The 20,273-nt window shown below is 41.1% G+C and overlaps 3 protein-coding genes across 3 annotated transcripts; all 3 read right to left on the minus strand.

The window, feature by feature from the left end:
- Positions 1-3,669: 3,669 nt before the first annotated feature.
- LOC121650565 (olfactory receptor 6N2-like) lies at positions 3,670-4,596 on the minus strand. The gene has a single exon (XM_042002131.1). It carries the CDS (start codon positions 4,594-4,596, stop codon positions 3,670-3,672), a length of 927 nt encoding a protein of 308 aa, XP_041858065.1.
- A 5,111-nt stretch (positions 4,597-9,707) lies between these two features.
- LOC121650566 (olfactory receptor 11A1-like) lies at positions 9,708-10,640 on the minus strand. Its single transcript, XM_042002132.1, has one exon. The coding sequence runs from the start codon at positions 10,638-10,640 to the stop codon at positions 9,708-9,710; it is 933 nt and encodes a 310-aa protein (XP_041858066.1).
- An 8,020-nt stretch (positions 10,641-18,660) lies between these two features.
- LOC121650567 (olfactory receptor 11A1-like) lies at positions 18,661-19,593 on the minus strand. The gene has a single exon (XM_042002134.1). It carries the CDS (start codon positions 19,591-19,593, stop codon positions 18,661-18,663), a length of 933 nt encoding a protein of 310 aa, XP_041858068.1.
- Positions 19,594-20,273: the final 680 nt, after the last annotated feature.

A 20,273-nucleotide genomic window follows, 5' to 3' on the forward strand; every position in this document is an offset into this window, starting at 1 on the left:
CCCATCCTCCCACACACACACACCACCCCTCCATCACCCACTCTCCCAAACATACACCACTTCCCCCACACACACACCATCCTCCCTCCCATACACCATCCATCCTCCAGCACACACACCATCCTTCCACCATCCATCCTCCCACACACTCCCCCATCCCTGCACCATACATTCTCCCACACATACCCCATCCTCCCACACATACATCATCCCTCCACCATTCATCCTCCCACACCCACACCACCCCCCCTCCCACACACCACGCATCCACCTCCACACACCCCACCCTCCCACACACCATCCCTCCACCACCCATCCCCCCACACCCACACCACTCTCTCCCCCCCCCCCCCCCCCCAACACACACACACACAAACACCATCCCCCCACCACCATCCTCCCGCCACCCCACGGGGGGACAGCCCCAGCCAGGAGGCGAGGAGACACGAGCCAGTGAAGTGAAGTGTAGTGAAGAGTGGGGGAGGGGAGGGGTCAGAAGATGTAGGTCCAGAGGGGAGTAGGCCTCCCCCCTGGAAGACGACCCGCCAGTGGCCTAGGGCGCCCCCGTCCCCCGCCGGCCCCGAAGGGTGTCACAGGCCCGGAGCAGGCACCCCAACCCAGGCACGCCACGAACCCCCCCAGGGGCCAGCCACCAGCCCAAGGGGCCACTTTGCTCTTTCTGAGTGGGAGGGGGGCGAGGCAAAGGAAGGGAACCCCAGGCCCACGCCCCCAACACCCGGCCAGGGCGCCCCCCAGAGGACACGTCCTAACCCCCTGCAAACGCACACATACTCTTTTTTTTTTTTTTTTTTTTTTTTTCCCCCCAGCCACTCACACACCCTCTCACACACCTCTATACACCAACACCTCAATACGTGCACATACCTCCACACACACACTTCACGCACATACCTATAAACACACACACCGGTGCCCACATACACACACACTCTCATACCCCTCCATACACATACACCACTACATACGCACTCACATACATACCTGCATATACACACAAGCACCTCCATACATACTCACGCCTCCACCCACTCCTTCACTCCTCCACACACACCTCGACCTCCACGTGCACACACTCATCTATACACACCTTCACACACACCCACACACACCTCCCACATAGACCTCCACATACACACCCGCACACCACTCACACACACATACACGCACACACCTAGACCTTCATACACACCCACACACACATACAGCACACACATCCCTCTACACCCACCCACACACCAGCATACCTACAGACACACACACACACACACCCACCTATATACAAACACACCCCCACCCAGGTTCCGGGGCTGCGACCAAGCACCAGGGCACGGACCAACCCCCGGCACGGCACATCCGGACGGGCCCAGCCCCCCCCAGCAGCGGCAGACCCCCCACCCCCAGGAGCGGGGGGAGACCCGACACCCCAGAGCCCGGGGCCCCCACCCGGCCCACCCCGGGCCCGACCGGCCACCCGGCCAGGGGTCGACGGACACCGACCCAGGCACCCCGGCAGCCACCCCCCACCGCCACGAGGCAGCCCCACCCCGGGGCCCACCCAATGCCGCCTGCCCAGACCGGAACCCCCAGCCGACCCAGCAGCGGAGCGGCCGAGATCCCCACCCAGGAGACAACCGGAGACCCGAAGCCACCAGGGACCCCCCACCCATATCCACCCCCATCCCAGCGAAGCCGCAATCCTCCACCTACATTAGGTGATGTAGCCTTTTTTTTAACTTATCTTGCTTTTAATCATTTTAATGTAATTTATTATTTTATTGTGATTATGTGTTGATGCCTTTTACTATTCTAAATATCTGTAATATATTTGTTTTATGTAAAGCACTTTGAATTGTCCTGTACATGAAATGTGCTATACAAATAAACTGCCTTGCCTTGCCTTAATATTACTGATGCGGGGCGGTTTTTGCCAAGTATTACATAGTTTGGGAAGAAGTGAGTTCAGTTTCAGTCTCATCCTGCTTTTGTTGTTATCTTCAGCTACACTTGTTCTCTCCTGTTTCCTTTCTTGATTTGCTAGCATATCATTAGATTTGTTTTCCTCTCTTTTTTGGTTTTTCTTGGTGGTGGGCAACCAGTTTATGGGTTGCATTACCATCACCTTTTGCAGTGGTTCCCTACCTGGGGATAGGGACCACCAATAAGCAGAGAGGGGTCCTAAAGGCTTGGCTATTCAAAGCCATTGTGATTAAGATATAGAAAATTAAGACAATGTTCACACAGAGACGAGTTGAAGTGTGTATACCCAAGTTTTTTGTAGTCATCTGGACATTTCATTGACATGGAACAGATGTTTCAGATGAGCCTGAAAACAATGAAAACCTTTTAAACCAGATCCCAAAGTGGATAAATGATAAATTAATGCCAGAATACATTCTTTATCAAGTCAAATTTATTTAAATAGCAATTGTGATACATACATTATTGCTGTTTACATAACACCAACAATTAAATATTACATGAAAATAATTTCAACATCAAATTTAAAGGTAAAAATAACCTTTGACATACCCTAATATTTGACCCAAACAAATTAAAAACACATGACTAATCATTCATTATCTCTCACACACTCTGCACATAAAGCACACAAAGCCCCCCGCCCACTACTCTCTTTTTCCACAGACAAACTCCAATCCCTAATATCAGGCTTGATGCTGTTGTAAGGAAGTATTATCTTGAGGACCAGACTGGGAGCCACCCTACCCATGGCCAATAACCCCGCAGACCGAGCAGAAGTAGCTGCGAGTGTGAAGGATTCCAATGAGGAAAACACTGAAAAATGCTGGTGTTTAAATAAAAATGTAAAAGTTAAAAAAGAAATTTAAATTATGGTAAGAATCTCACTTGTGAAAGCATAAAACCAAGCATGGTTTCATCATGGGGTGGGGCAAGGAGGGTCCATTGAGCTTTAGTTTTTGTATGAAGGGGTCTTCTAAGAAAATAGGTTGGGAAGCCCTGACCTAGCGGACTGAATTGTGCTGAGGGATATACAACTGACTCAGTTTATAGATCAACTGAAAATATCTTATTCTTATCACCAAGCAAAATTTAAATTTAATTGGGATTTTATCAAACCATAACAACTTTATTTATAAAGCACTTTAAAACAACCACAGCTGAAACAAGGTGCTGCACATAACCAAATACATCTATAAGAAACTATAAAAAAAACATAAAACGGATAAAAACATCAGACATATGTGTAAACATGACATAAAAACAATTATAACACAAAAGCAATGTAAACAAACAAAATCAAATAAAATTACAAAAAAAAAAGAAAGCTAAAGTATAAAAATGGGTTTTAAGAAAATTTCCAAAACTATTTCCAAACTCTAACATAGGGAACAAATAACATTATAGCTCACTTAAAGACGTGTTGATGAGGACATAACAGTTCACAGTGATAGTGTTGGTGTCTATGTCTTTAGTTTTGAGATTCATAAAAAAAAGAAAAGAAAACAAAATCAAAACACATTCTTAGAAATAATTGTAACTACAACGGACAGATTATTTCTTTATTAATGCTAACATTCTTTACTGTGTATCAGTCATAGAAACAAGTTCTTGGATTAAAACATGTCAGTAGGATTGGGAAGAGGACAACAGGTTTACAGAGCTGACGAATCACTTTATATTTCTTCTGCAGAACAGCTTTTTGAGGTGTTTAAAAATTTCTTTCATTTTCAGTCCATATATGATTGGATTAAAGAGGGGATGATACAAAATCACTTGAAAACTCATTATAAATTGTAAAATCTTTGGAAATTTTGATTCCAGTCCAACTGCAACCACATCATATGAACACAAACAGAAAAAGTTGATCAGTATAATCAGGTGAGGTAAACAGGTCTGTGCAGCTTTTCTCCTAAATTCTCTACTGCTTTGATAAGATATTATCAGTATCCTTGTATAAGTAAACAGTATGAAAAGGACAGGGATGAGTGCAATGTTGACCAATATAATCATGTCACGTATAATGCGTGCTGTTGAGATTACGCACTGAAGTTTGTAAATCACATTGTTGCAAAAGATTCCCTTTAAAATGAAGCTGCAAAGCTTTTCCTTGACAATTAATCCAGTTGCAACTGCAACCTCACATGCAGGAACAGTCCACGCTAAAATCAAGAAAATACAGACAGTAGTTCTTCTCATGATGGATGCATATTGCAGAGGTTTGCATATAGACACATACCTGTCATAGGCCATGGCTGCTAAGAGTAAGAATTCTGAACCACCCAAAGAGTAAAATATATAAAACTGAAAAAGGCAAGCTGAATAGGATATGACCTGGATTTTAGATAAAAAGTCAATCAGAAGCTTTGGGTAGATCATGGTGCTGAAAAGAACAGAGTTCAGTAATAAAGCTGCAATGAAAATGTACATAGGTTCATGAAGGTTTTGGTGAATCCAAATCAGATAAACAATAGTGCAATTAGTGCATATTATTAGAATATAAACTATAAGTGTAATGAAAAAATAAACATACCTATATTTGTCCACTTCCACATGTCCATCAAAGATTAAATACGTTGCATTTAAGGTATTGTCCATTAAGGTTGTGCAACAGCCTTTTGAATACAGTAGGCTGCTTGGATATGTGAGAAGTAACTTTAACGTGCTGTTAAATGAAAATGAAAGCTTCAGCTCTGTTGAATGCTTTTATTAGTTTCCATCATCCTCTGTGGATCAAATTATCACATGGATTCAGAAAATAGACTATAGACTACAACTCTGTTTCCTTTTTTCTGTTTTTAAACCAACCTCCATGGATCTCATGAAACTCTCCTCCAAGATTCAAGATTCAAGATTTCAAGATTCAAGACTGTTTATTTGTCATGTGCAGTTTCGACACCGGGTCAACAATGCAATGAAATGCTTGGGATGAGGGGAACTGTTTGACTCGCAAAAGATAATCAAGTACTGACAGTACTTGTTAAAAGAGAAATAAATACAAGAGAAATAAGTAAACAATATAGTAAGAAGTATAATAAAATATATTAATGTATAAAATACAAAGGTGCAGGTAGGATTAAAAATAAAGTGTATGTGGAGTTTTTCACGGGTTGTAATATTGCTTCAGGTGAATTTTGTATTGCACATAGTATGGCTGCACAGTAATAGGTAGCAAGTAGTTTAGTGCACTATTATTGTGAGTTCAGCAGTCTGACAGCTTGGGGGTAGTAACTGTCTTTGAGTCTTTTTGTGCATGCTGGCAGGCTCCTGTATCGTCTACCAGAGGGTAGCAAACGGAAATATCCTAGTGCTGGATGAGTGTAGTCCTTAGTGATGCTGCGTGCCTTATGCAGACACCTACTGGGATAAATGTCCTGGATGGAGGGGAGACTGCTGCCGGTGATATCCTCGGCCGCTCACACCACCCTCTGTAGTGCTTTTCGGCTCTGAGAGGTGCAGTTCCCATACCACACTGTGATGCAACCCGTCAGCAGGCTCTCGATGGTGCACCTGTAGAAGTTTGTGATGATGCTGGTATTCATACCAAACTTCCTTAACTTCCTCAGGAAGTAGAATCTTTGTGTGGCTTTTTTTTACCGCAGTGGCTGTATGTATTGTCCAGGACAAATCTTCCGCGATGTGTACGCCGAGGAACTTGAAGCTGCTGACCTGCTCTACCTCAGCATTGTTGATGTATATAGAGGGGTGCTGGTCTGCACGCTGTCTCCTGAAGTCTACTATCATCTCCTTAGTTTTGCTGACGTTTAGAGAGAGGCTATTTTCCTGACACCAGCTGGTCAGTGATTTCACCTCATCTCTGTAGGCGCTCTCGTTGTTTTTGGTGATGAGGCCTAGGATGGTGGTGTCGTCGGCAAACTTGAGGATGCTGTTGGAGCTGTGCCTGGCAGTGCAGTCGTGGGTGAACAGGGAGTTCAGGAGTGGGCTGAGAACACAGCCCTGTGGTGTACCAGTGCTGAGGATGAGTGTGGAGGAGAGGTGAATCCCGATTCTCACTGCCTGTGGTCTGTTAGTGAGGAAGTCCCATATCCAGCAGCAGATGGACTTCTCCAGGCCCAGGGCGGTGAGTTTGAGACCAGTTTAGATGGGATTATGGTATTGAAAGCCGAGCTGTAGTCAAAGAAGAGCATTCTCACAAATGTGTTTCCCCTCTCCAGGTGGTTGAGAGAGGTGTAGACAACTAGAGCAATAGCATTGTCTGTAGACCTCTTTGCTCTATATGCAAACTGCAGGGGGTCCAAGGTGACAGGGAGGGAGCCACAGATGTATCTCTTAATGATTAGCTCAAAGCACTTCATGATGACAGATGTGAGTGCTATGGGCCGAAAGTCATTAGGACAGGATGCTGTGGGGTTCTTTGGGATGGGAATAACAGTGGAGGTCTTGAAGATGGTGGGCACAACAGACTGGCCCAAAGACAGGTTGAAAATGTTAGTAAAAACCCCGGTGAGTTGGTCAGCACAGGCTCTCAGCACCCAACCGGAGATGCAGTCAGGCCCTGGTGCTTTGCGGGGGTTTACTTTCTTGAACGCCCATCTCACTGTAGCTGAGTCTATACAGAGTATGGTGTCTTCACTGTCCACATGTGGTTTGGTGACGGGCGTGGTGTTGTCCTTATCAAACTGGGCATAAAAGGTATTGAGCTTGTCCGGAAATGATGCGCTGGATAGCTCCACTGGCCTGTTCCTCCCCTTGTAGTTGGTGATAAAGTGTAGTCCATGCCACACGCGTCTTGGGTCGTGGCTTAGTTGGGCAGACTCCACTTTCTCCCTGTATACCCTCTGGGAGGTCCTGACGGTCCTTCTGAGGTCATACTTGGCTGCTTTGTAGGCATCAGGGTCACCTGATTTGAAGGCAGCAGTGTGAGCTTTAAGTTTACCTGCACCCCTGGTCCAGCCCATGGTTTCTGATTTGGATAAGTGCAGATGGAGGTTTTGGGCACAGTGTCATCAATGCACTTCCAGGAACTGTGTCAAACTCTGGTGGCTTGAACTTTGCATTTCTAATTTGAAGCTGTGTGTGTTTGATAGTGGCTGCTATGTGTTAAAATAACCCTTAATAATAGAGAGAGAATAAACAATTATTACTATTATTTTTGTTATCAATATTATTATCATTATCACGCTAACTCAGTGACACAGATTTGCGGTGCTGGACCTGCCCCAGCAGGAGGAGGCTACAAGGTGTGATTATCATTGCACAAATAAAACAAGGCCAATGGACGTAAGGGAGTGGAGAAGAAGAAGGTCTACTGGAAAGAGCTGTGTGAGATGGAGGCACTGAAAGGTGCAGTGTGTAACAAAATCAAAGGTCAATGACAGAAAATTTTTCTAGATTATTAAAAACTGTGTTTCTGTTGATATCTAATCATTTTGCTAAAATAACTGTTAGGTTCTTAGAATGAGTAATTTATATCTACTTGCTGTGGGTCCACACATGGCAGCTGCCATATTTGTTCCACCATTTTTAACTATGGTGTCTCTGAATGGATGAACAAATAAGAGTCTAATAATAGTATTAAATGATATCCCCCTGGCATCAGATTCTGGTGCTCTTTGACCTGACAGGTGCTTTTGAATATTTTTTATCTTGTTTACATCTTGTGGGTATTAGTAGTCTTGCTTTGCAATGGTTCACGTCCTTTTTGACAGAAAGAACCATTTGTGTAAGTGTTGCTGGTTCTGAATCATTCTCTGCTTCTTTCTTTTTTGGGGGCCCCTCAGGGTTTAATTTTAGGGCCCTTGCTTTTCTTCCTTTATTTACTTCCTCTGGGCTCTATTCTGAGAAAGCATAGTATTTCCTTCCACTACTATGCTGATGATTGTCAAATGTATCTACCATTAAAGTAGTTATAACTCAGTTATACCTCTTCTTGGATGTCTTAATGACAACTAAATTGGGATGGCCTTAAATTTCTTCAAATTTAATCATGCTTGTCCCCCAAAGTAACTAAGGCCCCTTGGGACCGCATAAAGAGCTAACTGTTACCAACCTAGGCCTTAGGATGGGCAGTTATTTTAAACTTGGCTGCCTAATTAGAGCAGTGGTGAAGTCCAACTTTATTAATTTAAAGCAGCTGGTGAAGGTGAAAGTCAAGAAAGCATTTTGAAACAGTAATACACACCTTCATTACATTTGAGTTACTGTAATGCACTTTATTTAGGAATCAACCAGTCACCCTCACTTCTCCAGTTCGTTCAGAGAGCTGCTAAACATTTTTCAACTGGAGCGCGTAAGAAGGGTAATATTCTATTGCTGCTCCAAAAATGTGGAACTTGCCTTTAAGTGTTAGGCCCCTTCATTATCTACTTTCAAAATCTCCACTTGGCTTTGGACCTAGACATTGATTATATTTATTTAATGTTTTTTTATTTTTTTTTATTTTAGGACTTCTGTATTTATTGCTGATGTACAGCTCTTTGTTTCAGATGTTACTATATTAAAGGGCTTTATAAATAAAGTTGATATGGTATAATAAACAACCCTTCTAAAGCTTTGTTTGATAGGTACCGTTTAGGATAAGTAATGCCTTAAATGCCACATAGCAGAAGACAGTGCATGTGTACACCATTTTGAAGCAGTCACTTCTTTGTTCAGTCATCACTGCACCTGCAGCTGTTGGATTCATACAAATGAAAACATGTTTATGTCTGGAAAGATTTTGGGCACTGAGTGCCACCATCCATTCACAGCTGAAGTAATTTCTATCCCTATCTTTACCACTAGATGGCAGTAAGTATTACACACTGTACCTTTAAAGCATGCTGCATTTACACCAAGCGGCAACCTCCGGCGGTGAAATCTGAAGCCTATGTGGAAGTGCAAAAAATTGTAGGTCACACTGGATACATTGGATATTTTTGGTGTTAAATGCCTGGACTGCAGGCAGGCCAGTCCAGCCTGCTAATTAATAGCTCATTAGCAGGCTTGCAAAGACTTTCTTGAGACTTGCAAAGACTTTCTTTTAGTGCGCTGGAGTTTCCAACTCTTCTTATCTTATCTTGTACTTCTTATCCTCACTGCCACCTTAATACCAACATTAATGCTAATTGGCAGAGCATATTTAGTCATGTATACCTAAAAACCCCACTTAGAAACATTTAGTACACAGGCACATGGCATGCATTAGGAAAACAATTATACATACACTCTCATATACACTACAGATAAACAGATCAGTAAAATGCATCTAAGAATCACCCTGTTACTACTAGCATGGCCACACTTATATTTACCATGTGGAATTTGCACAGAGCTAGGACCAGAGAGCAGAGACTAAAAATCTCTATTAGGTTAAATGATCTACAGGCAGACATTATGTTCTAACACAAAATTTATATGACAAAAACAACAGTGGATGTCCTTTAAGCAGCAGAGTTTACTCAAGTTTATTCAGCCTGTTATGAGTCTAGACAGAGGCAAGCCATTTTGATTAGCAGAAAAATTAAATTCACAGAAATCAGCATAACTACAGATCCAGAAGGGAGATTTTAAACAGTTAAATGATCTGTTCAAAACATGAAGCTGTGCTTAGCTAATATACATGATGACCCTTTTTCTTTTTACTCCTTTTTCACCTCACTCTCTGAGCACACATTTAAATGTGGCCAAAAAAAAATATGAACAAACTTTCACTGAAACATTGTTTTAATTAAATCGGATCAAACCACAGATATGGTTAGAAGAACCTTTTATTTACTTTTTGTTCTGCACAACAGCCTTGTGAGGTGTTTATAAATTTCCTTCATTTTAAGACCATATATAATTGGATTAAATAGTGGCTGATATATGATTGTTTGTAAGGTCATTATCAAATTAACAGTCTTTGAAACTTTAGACTCCAGTAAAACTGTAATGAGGTCAAAAGAAACCAAACATTTGAAACAGAATAAAACTAACAAGTGAGGTAAGCAGGTCTGTGCAGCTTTTCTCTTGAATTCTTTACTACTTCTATATGCTATCATAATAATCCTGATATATGAAAATAATATTAAAAACACAAGTAAAATTACAACAATGATTATTGATATTAAAGTCACTATAACTAAGACTGGTGAGTGAAAACAAAGAAGATCATTAAGTGCACTTTTACAAAAGATCGCCCTCAGAGTGAAGTTACACATTTCTGAATGAAAGTAAATGATAGAAAATATTAATACACCGAGATAAAAAGCAGGTAAAATCCAAGTTAAAACCAAGAGAATGATGACAGTCCTTTTTCTCATGATGGTTGCATAATGCAGAGGTTTACATATGGACACATACCTGTCATAGGACATGGCTGTTAAAAGGAAGAATTCTGAAACAGCCAAAGAATAAACAATGACATTTTGGAAAAAACAAGCTGAAGAAGAGATGATCTGCCTCTCAGATAAAATGTCAATTAAAAGCTTTGGATAGACAACAACACTGAACATCACATTGTTCAGCAACAAAGCTGCAATAAAAATATACATAGGCTCATGGAGGCTTCTCTGGAACACAATGAGTAATACAATAGTGGAATTAAAGCAGAGTATTTGGATATAAACTGTAAACATGATCACAAAATAAAGATATCTGTACCGATGCACTTCAACAAAGCCATCAAGAATGATATTTGTTTCATTCAGATTGACATCCATCAAGATGATCACACAGGAATATTAATGAATAAATCCAACATGTAACAGAGCAGGAAAACATAAAAATATTACCTTTGAACAGTGTAGATGCTGAATGTGATTCTTTTAGAGTAATTGTTCATATTAATCTAACCCAGCTCTGTGCATAACAAGTGTTCATGTCTTCGGTTCAGAAGGAATAGTTCAATTTATAAATAAAACTACTTTATTCTCTGTGGACTTAATTAATCCATCTGCTTATAGTAAACACATGTAGATGTGTCACTTGTAAACACATCAAACTATAGAAGCCAACTTCAAAAATGGTGGACTGACCAGTCTACTTTTGACCAATAGTGTTCAACATTTCCAGATTCTGGACAGAAGTTTTATTTCAATAACTCTGCTAAGAGCAGCAATGGACTGTAACAGAGACTCCTGAGGGAAGCAGGGAACACTGAGTCAAACGAAACATGATTTATACATCCATTGTTCAGGCGGCTGATGGGAGCTGTGGCCTTAAGGTGGCTGGTGCCTGTCGAGGTGGTAACCCCTGAACTTATTTGTGGATACTGACGATGAGGTTGCTGTCAAGCTGAAAACAGCCCTATGGAGCCTTTTTGTTCTGTGGGATTTCAAAGGATGCTGATAGGTACCAGCAGGCCACGTAGAATGTGACTTCTGTTTTTTAGTTGTATTTTTATGTGTTATGTTATGCTTTATTTAATGCTGATGTTAAGCTCTTTGTTTCAGATGGTATTGTATGAAATTGCTCTAAAAATAAAGTTGATATGATATAATAAACAACTCTTGTGAAGCTTTGTTTGATAGGTACCGTTTAGGACAAGTAACACCATAAATGGCACAGAGAAGAAGACCATTCACCATTTTGTAGCAGTTACTTTTTGCTCAGTCATCACTGCACCTGCAGCAGTTGGATCCACTTGCAAATGAAAACATGTTTATGTCTGGAAAGATTTTAGGTACTGAGTGCCACCATCCATTCACAGCTGAAGTCTTTTTTATCCCTATCTTCACCACTAGATGGCGATAATTTTTTTACATGCTGTACCTTTAAAGCATGCTGCATTTACAGTATGTCCTACCATCTACCAAAAATCTCAGTCAGTGATATGGAGAAGATCACACATGAATAGAAACTCTGCTTGATGCCAGCAACTCTAAAACACATTCAGGTGGGCTGTAAGATCCACCTCACCCAAGGCTGATACACCTGACAGTACAACCAGGCTCTCAGATAACATCCCAGATTCCACCGTTCAACTACAGACACACTCCATTCATAAAAGTGATCTGACAGAAGCCTCAGGCAAGGCGAAGGGGGTAGGTGTGTGCGTGTTTATCAACAGCATGTGGTGTGAAGATGTACGGACTGTTCATCAGCACTGTTTACCTGATGTGGAGTTTTTACTGCTTAATTGTCGTCCCTTTTATTTACCAAGGGAGTTTACATCTGTGTTTCTGGCCACGGTTTACATCTCTCCGTGAGCCAACTCTGCAGCAGCAGTAGGCAAGCTCCATGATGTCATCAGTGCTCTAGAGACCGCTCATTCTGATGCTGTTTTTATTGCTGCTGGCAACTTTAATCAGTGTAACTACGGACTGTACTTCCCAAATACCATCAAAACATAGACATTCCCACCCGTGATAAGAACACTTTGGATCATGTGTACACCAACATAAAGGGGGCTGCACCCCGCCCCCACTTCGGACATTTGGACCACATCTCTTTGTTCCTGTACCCGGCATACAGACAAAGACTCAAACAATCAAATCCAGTCACCAAACAGGTTAAGCTCTGGACACCTGAGACTGAGGGCACACTGCAGGACTGTTTTGCTAATACAGACTTGGAGGTGTTTAAAACTGCAGAACACTTTGAAGGACTCTCCTGTCAGTGTACAGGACTATGCTGACTATGTGACTGGGTACATCAGCACTTGTGTGGATAACATCGTGCCCACCATACAAGTCAGGAAGTTCCCTGACCAGAGGCCCTGGATAAACAGTCAAGCAGTGGGGAAAAAATATTGTCAGCCACCAAAAAGATGAGAGAGCCTGTAATTTTCATCATAGGTATACGTCAACTATGAGAGACAAAATGAGAAAAAGAAAATCCAGAAAATCACATTGTCTGATTTTTAATGAATTTATTTGCAAATTATGGTGGAAAATAAGTATTTGGTCAATAACAAAAGTTAATCTCAATATTTTATTATATACCCTTTGTTGGCAATTATCATGCTGAAAGACCCGGTCAAACTGGGTTTTTGCTGTTTGGAGCGGGCGGTTTCCTGGTTTATCGCAAAATTTGGACACTGTCGACGGCCAATGGCAAGCTGCCGGATTTCTGTGCTGGTGTGTGCCGAGCTACGAACAATCAAACTATGGCGTTGCAGGAGCTTAATTGCAAACTGGATACTATTCTGGCTCAGAATGGCAAGCTGTCTGCAGTTCCAGAGCTCGTACGCAGGGTGGACATCAACTTGGAGAAGTTGTCGGCTCGGCTTAGTGGAAATTGACCCAGATTCAGGTGACCTGAAATAGCCAGACAAAACATGCTCTAGTCTGAACCAAAACAAATGCTGTTATCTTAATCTGGCTCCCTGTACGGGTCTTGGGCGGCAGGTTGTTTGGATGCGCTTGAGTTCAGCTGCGTCCACACTTAGCTGTGATGGGAGACCCCTCTCCCCTCCTGCCATGCGTTTCTTATGTTGTGAATGTCTGAATTATGTGCTTTCATGTACCAAGGTGTGTTTTTTAGTGTTTCTACACATGGCCTGTCAAGACCCAATGCAGAGATGCCTTTTTTTTCTAGTCTTATCCGTTACTGTCTCTCATGTTATCTTTTGCATCTGTGAAAATGGCGCGCTGCATGGCACTGCTGCCTCAGTCTGCCTGATCCTGTTTGTTTATATGTTGTTGTTGTCTACTCTTGGACGGGTTTGGAAAAAAAATTGTTGAACCTGTTGCAATGACAATAAAGTTTCATTCATTCATTCATTCATTCATTCATTCATTCATTCTTTCATTGTCTGTCACCGATCAGAAGACTGGACCCACATAATATCTCAGAGACCTTAAGGATGGAGTAATAAGATTTATTATGTACAGTGAAATGTTTCAGGGTTGTTGAATCTGGTCTTAGGCTGTCAGCTCGTCTGTGAAAAAAGGGGAACAGGGATGAGTACTTTGAATCTCATCAACCCAGGTAAACAAAGCTCTGAAGAGGATCAACTCCCACAAAGCAGCAAGGCCAGACAACATCCCTGGATGAGCCCTTCGAGCATGTGCAAACGAGTTGACAGACATTCTCCCTCAACCAGAGAATTGTTCCATCTTGCTTTAAGACCACTACCATTATTCCCCTCCCCAAAAAGTGCCTCCCTAGCTGCCTGAATGACTACAGGCCAGTAGCACTCACTCCAATAATTATGAAGTGCTTCGAGAGAGTGGCGCTAACCCACATTCAGAGCTGTCTACCAGACACACTGGACCCCTGCAGTATGCCTACAGGTCCAACAGTTCCACCTCAGACGGTATTGCTGCAGCATTGTACATCTCCCTTTCACACCTGGAAAATAAAGACTCCTTCATCAGGATGCTCTTTATTGACTACAGCTTGGCATTCATTACGGTCATCCCCCACAAGCTCACCCACAAACTGTTTTCCCTGGGACTACACCCCATCCTCTGTGACTAGCTCCAGGACTTTCTGACTGGCCTCAGTCTGTCAGGATCGGGACCAGGATGTCAGCCAGCATCATCACTAACACTGGAACATCACAGGGGTGCGTCCTCAGTCCCATCCTCTACACCAGGGATGCCCAGCTCTGGTCCTCAAGGGCCACAATCCTGCAGGTTTTTGATGCTCCAAAACCACCTGACTCAAATTGATGAATCATTGTGCAAAACCTATTAGGCTGTTGGATCTATTTCATATGAGTCAGGTGTGTTGAAGCAGGGAACATTGGAAAATCTGCAGGACAGCAGCCCTCGAGGACTGACTTTGGGCACCCATGCTCTACACCCTGTTCAGCCATGACTGTGTGACCTCTGACAAGGACAACACCATCCTGAAGTTTGCGGACGAAACTGCTGTGAACGAACGTATCACTGGTGGGGATGAAGCAGCCTACAGAAGGGAGGTGACCTCTCTGGTGACATGGTGTGAGGACAAAAATCTCACCCTGAACAAGGAGATGATAGTGGACATGAAGAAGGAGAGGAACCCTCATCAGCCACTGCTTATCTGCGGGCTGGAAGTGGAGAGGGTGAGCAGCTTTAAATATCTGGGGGTCCACATCAGCAAGGACCTCACCTGGACATTCAACACCACACAGCTGGTGAGGAGAGCTCAGCAGCGGCTGTACTTCCTGAGGAGGAGGCTGAGGAAGTTAGGCATGTCACCAAAGATCCTCGCAAACCTCTACAGCTGCATAATTGAATCCGTCCTGACCAGCTGCATCACCGTGTGGTACAGCAGCTCTACTGTCATGGACCACAAACGCCTGCAGAGAGCAGTGAAGACTGCGTCCATGATCACCAGGACTCCGCTGCCCTCTCTGCAGAGCATCAGAGTCCACAGGAGCGCTGCCTCCATCATGAAAGACTCCACCCACCCTCAACATGGACTGTTCACTCTCTTCCCCTCAGGCAGGAGATACAGGAGTCTGAAATGCAGGACAATCAGACTCAGAAACTCTTTCTTTCCCTCGGCCATCAGACTCCTTAACAGCTGATAGGAGTCTGTAACAACGGCCTGTACCCTGCACACTGACTTTATATTGTCAACAACGGTAACTGCAATATTGTTTGCTGTCTTATGTGTCTTATTACATATAATTAAAATTGCACATGCGTCTTACCATCTACCTAACTACAGTGTTCTTTTGCACTGCTAATCATTCATTGTTGAATGTGGCACAACAGTTTATGTAGCACACTTCACATTTATGTACATAGATTATTTACTCAGAGTTTTTCTTTCTTTTTTTTTTGCCTTTCTTTATCTTCTATTATTGTTTATTTTGTGGAAGCAGGTGATGTGAAAAAACAGTTTGTGATGGCATTTTGCTGTTTATTATCCTCTGTAGTTTTGCGAAGCCATCGTATGGTTGACAGCTTTTCCTCTCTTCTCGGTGCCGTACTGTTGTTTCTTCTTTTGGTGTCCTTGGTGTCTTCATAGTCATTTCTGTGATATGATGACTTCATCATATGAATATCTTTTCCTCTGGATCATGCTGTTTTGTAGTGAATAACTTTAAGCTAGTGGTGTGGCAAAATACTTTCAGGTAAAAGAAGAGCTCCGGACATCAGCTTGATGTATAATAAAAATTATAGTTTTATTACAAAAAGTCGCATCCTAAACAGATCTCTGCAGAAATATCTGTGAGGACTCAGGCCAATTTTGAGAATCCCAAAAGCACATGTGTGAGTCATTCTTATATACCTTTCAAACTAAGACATTCCTTAGTCCTGAATAAGCCAATCCTGTGGAGACACATACACTACCGTTCAAAAGTTTGGGGTCACTTTGCCATTGGATTCAATAGGGAAGTGACCCCAAACTTTTGAACAGTAGTGTATGATTAAAAACCTGTGTGTGCCTTACATCAGCCTGGTGATTTGCCAAATATCTGTCCTGATGCTGGTTTCCCAATGTATGCAGATGATGCAGTTTTTTATGTGAGCGGCAAAAATATTGAAGCCATTACTGCTCAGCTACTGCACCATTTAGATGCTGTGTTAGGGTGGTTTCAAAATTCAGGGCTTACTCTAAATGTTAATAAAACAGTCTTGGTTTGTTTTTCTTCTAGATGTCGTTCTTATGGAAAACTGCATCTGACAATTAGTGATCAAGATATTGAACAAGTTAAGGAAGTAAAATGTTTGGGCTTGATTTTAGACCAATGTTCTCAATCCCAGTCCTCGGGGACCACTGCCCTGCATGTTTTAGAGGTGTCCATCTTTAACACACCTGACTCAAATGAATGGCTCATTAGCAGGCTTGCAAAGAACTTGACAAGCAGTTCAATTAATCTGAATCCAGTGTGTTGAAGTTGGAAAGAACTAAAACATGCAGGGCAGTGGTCCCTGAGGACCAGGATTGAGAAACACGGTTTTAGACTCTTGTTTATCATTTGAAATTCATAATAAAAAGATCATAAGAACAGCAAAGGGAAATTTGTACACCTTTCGACTTATAAGGGACTGTTTATCATTCCAGGTGGCAAATGTATTCATGCATGCAATGGTTTTCTCCCACCTCAGTTATTGTATAACCTCCTTGTCACGAGTACAGCAATTACTCCAGTGAGAACGATTAACAATAGAGCTTTAAAAATATTGGATAGAAAACCTATTGGAACTCACCATTGTGAGGTATTGTAGAGGTTAGATTTTCTTAATTTTGAAAACTTTATAAAGTTTTGTAATTTAAAATTAATGTATAAATGTTTGCATAATCAAGCCACGGAGGTCCTTAGGCAGCTTATAGTCCCACTAAGATCAGTGGGGTCAATCACGCAAGGAGCTTCCAATGGGAATGTGAAGGAGCCTTAGAGAAAAACAGCCGTTGGAAGGTCATTCTTTTTTGTTAAAGTTGCTAAAGTGTGGAACTCTTTGTCACCTAAATTGAAACAGGACCCAGATTTCGGGGCTTTTAAGAACGAACTAGGGTTTTAAAGACGGATAGAGTTTGTATGCATTTTTAGACTGAATGTATTGTTTTTGTGTATTGTAAATGTAATGTTTTTGTACAGTAAAATGCCCATCTAGTGATGGGCATTGGAAATTAGCCTTGGCTATAAATGTTTTGGTGTGTTTATTGTATACACTTGTCCCTATCAAATAAGCCAATAAATAAAATATACATGAATTTAAAATTCTCTAATCTTAGCATATTGCAGTCTACTTAAGCTGCAACCCAGTATAATCCTAATCTATGTAATTTTAATTAATTCTGATTATGAAATGCTGTGAATAAGACACTTCACTATCTAGTCTTTTTAAAAGTTGTTTGTTTTTTATTTATATTCTTTTATGGCATTCAGTGCGGACAGCTAAGTAAGAATTTCATTGTTCAGGGAAACTTGTTTTCCGTACTGGGCAAATGACAATAAACACTTTGAATCTTGAATCTGATGCCTCAGCACACTACTGCAGATAAAAAGTTCAATATTAGATATGCGTTACAGCTGAGCCAATCTGCATTACCTGCTGCTCCCTGAACCACAGCCTCACCCTCCTTCCCACAGCTGAGCCGGGGCCTCGCCCACCACCACCACACACACTTTTTCTCTTTTTCTTTATCCTAGCTGCCACATCAATGAATCACACAACATTAATGCTAATATGCAGAGCATATTTATTAATGTATACATACATACCCAACACTTTCATTCTTTAAATAAATTCAAGCACAATAGAAACATGCAATACACAGGCACACAGCTTGCATTAGGAAAACAAATATATACACACACACACACGTATACATATCAGTAAAATGCATCCAACACTCACCCTGTTACTACTAGCATGGCCACACTTATATTTATCAGGTGGAATGTGCACAGAGCTAGGACCAGAGAGAAGAGGCTACAAATCTCTATTAGGTTAAAAAATCTACAGGCAGACATTATGTTTTTATACAAGATTTATATGACAAAAACAACAGTGGACGTCCTTTCAGCAGCAGAGTTTACTCAAGTTTGTTCAGCCTGTTTTAAGTCCAGACGTCCAGAAGCAAAGCCATTTTGATTTGCAGCAAATGAAATTCACAGAAATGAGCATAACTACAGATCCAGAAGGGAGATTTATAACAGTTAAATTATCTATTTAAAACATGAAGCTGTGCTTAGCTAATATACATCATGACCCTTTATCTTTAATTCTTTTTCACCTCACTCTCTGAGCACACATTTAAATGTGGCCAGAAGCAAATATGAACAAACTTTCACTGAAACATTGTTTTATTTAAATCGGATCAAACGACAGATATGGTTAGAAGAACCTTTTATTTGCTTTTTGTTCTGCACAACAGCCTTGTGAGGTGTTTATAAATTTCCTTCATTTTAAGACCATATATGATTGGATTAAATATTGGCTGATATATGATTGTTTGTAAGGTCATTATCAAACTAACAGTCTTTGAAATTTTAGACTCTATTAAAACTGTAATGATTTCAAAAGAAACAAAACATTTGAAGCTGATTAAAACTAACAAGTGAGGTAAGCAGGTCTGTGCAGCTTTTCTCTTAAAGTCTTTACTACTTCTATATGCTATCATAATAATCCTGATATATGAAAATAATATTAAAAACACAAGGAAAATTCCAACAATGATTATTGATAATAAAGTCACTATAACTAAGACTGGTGAGTGAAAACAAAGAAGATCATTAAGTGCACTTTTACAAATGATCGCCCTCAGAGTGAAGTTACACATTTCTGAATGAAAGTAAATGATAGAAAATATTAATACACTGAGATAAAAAGCAGGTAAAATCCAAGTTAAAACCAAGAGAATGATGACAGTCCTTTTTCTCATGATGGTTGCATAATGCAGAGGTTTACATATGGACACATACCTGTCATAGGACATGATTGTTAAAAGGAATAATTCTGAAACACCTAAAGAATAAACAATGACATTTTGGAAAAAACAAGCTGAAGAAGAGATGATCTGCCTCTCAGATAAAATGTCAATCAAAAGCTTTGGGTAGACAACAACACTGAACATCACATTGTTCAGCAACAAAGCTGCAATAAAAATATACATAGGCTCATGGAGGCTTCTCTGGAACACAATGAGTAATACAATAGTGGAATTAAAGCAGAGTATTTGGATATATACTGTAAACATGATCACAAAATAAAGATATCTGTACCGATGCACTTCAACAAAGCCATCAAGAATGATATTTGTTTCATTCAGATTGACATCCATCAAGATGATCACACAGGAATATTAATGAATAAATCCAACATGTAACAGAGCAGGAAAATATAAAAATATTACCTTTGAACAGTGTAGATGCTGAATGTGATTCTTTTAGAGTAATTGTTCATATTAATCTAACCCAGCTCTGTGCATAACAAGTGTTCATGTCTTCGGTTCAGAAAGAATAGTTCAGTTTATAAATAAAACTACTTCATTCTCTGTGGACTTAATTAATCCATCTGCTTATAGTAAACACATGTAGATGTGTCACTTGTAAACACATCAAACTATAGAAGCCAACTTCAAAAATGGTGGACTGACATGTCTACTTTTGACCAATAGTGTTATGATGATGTTAAGCTCTTTGTTTCCGATGGTATTGTATGAAAGTGCTCTAAAAATAAAGTTGATATGATATAATAAACAACTCTTGTGAAGCTTTGTTTGATAGTCACTGTTTAGGACAAGTAGCACCATAAATGGCACAGAGAAGAAGACAGTGCATGTGTACACCATTTTGAAGCAGTCACTTTTTGTTCAGTCATCACTGCACCTGCAGCAGTTGGATCCACTTGCAAATGAAAACATGTTTATGTCTGGAAAGATTTTAGGTACTGAGTGCCACCATTCATCTATAGCTGTAGTCATTTCTATTCCTATCTTCACCACTAGATGACGATAATTTT

This window comes from Melanotaenia boesemani, chromosome 12 (genome assembly GCF_017639745.1).
Source record: "Melanotaenia boesemani isolate fMelBoe1 chromosome 12, fMelBoe1.pri, whole genome shotgun sequence".
Classification (NCBI taxonomy): domain Eukaryota; kingdom Metazoa; phylum Chordata; class Actinopteri; order Atheriniformes; family Melanotaeniidae; genus Melanotaenia; species Melanotaenia boesemani.

What these genes read in the sequence shown, in the direction of transcription:
- LOC121650565 (XM_042002131.1), bottom strand. Translation starts at nt 4,596, where the DNA reads ATGGACAATACCTTAAATGCAACGTATTTAATCTTTGATGGACATGTG.
- LOC121650566 (XM_042002132.1), bottom strand. Translation starts at nt 10,640, where the DNA reads ATGGATGTCAATCTGAATGAAACAAATATCATTCTTGATGGCTTTGTT.
- LOC121650567 (XM_042002134.1), bottom strand. Translation starts at nt 19,593, where the DNA reads ATGGATGTCAATCTGAATGAAACAAATATCATTCTTGATGGCTTTGTT.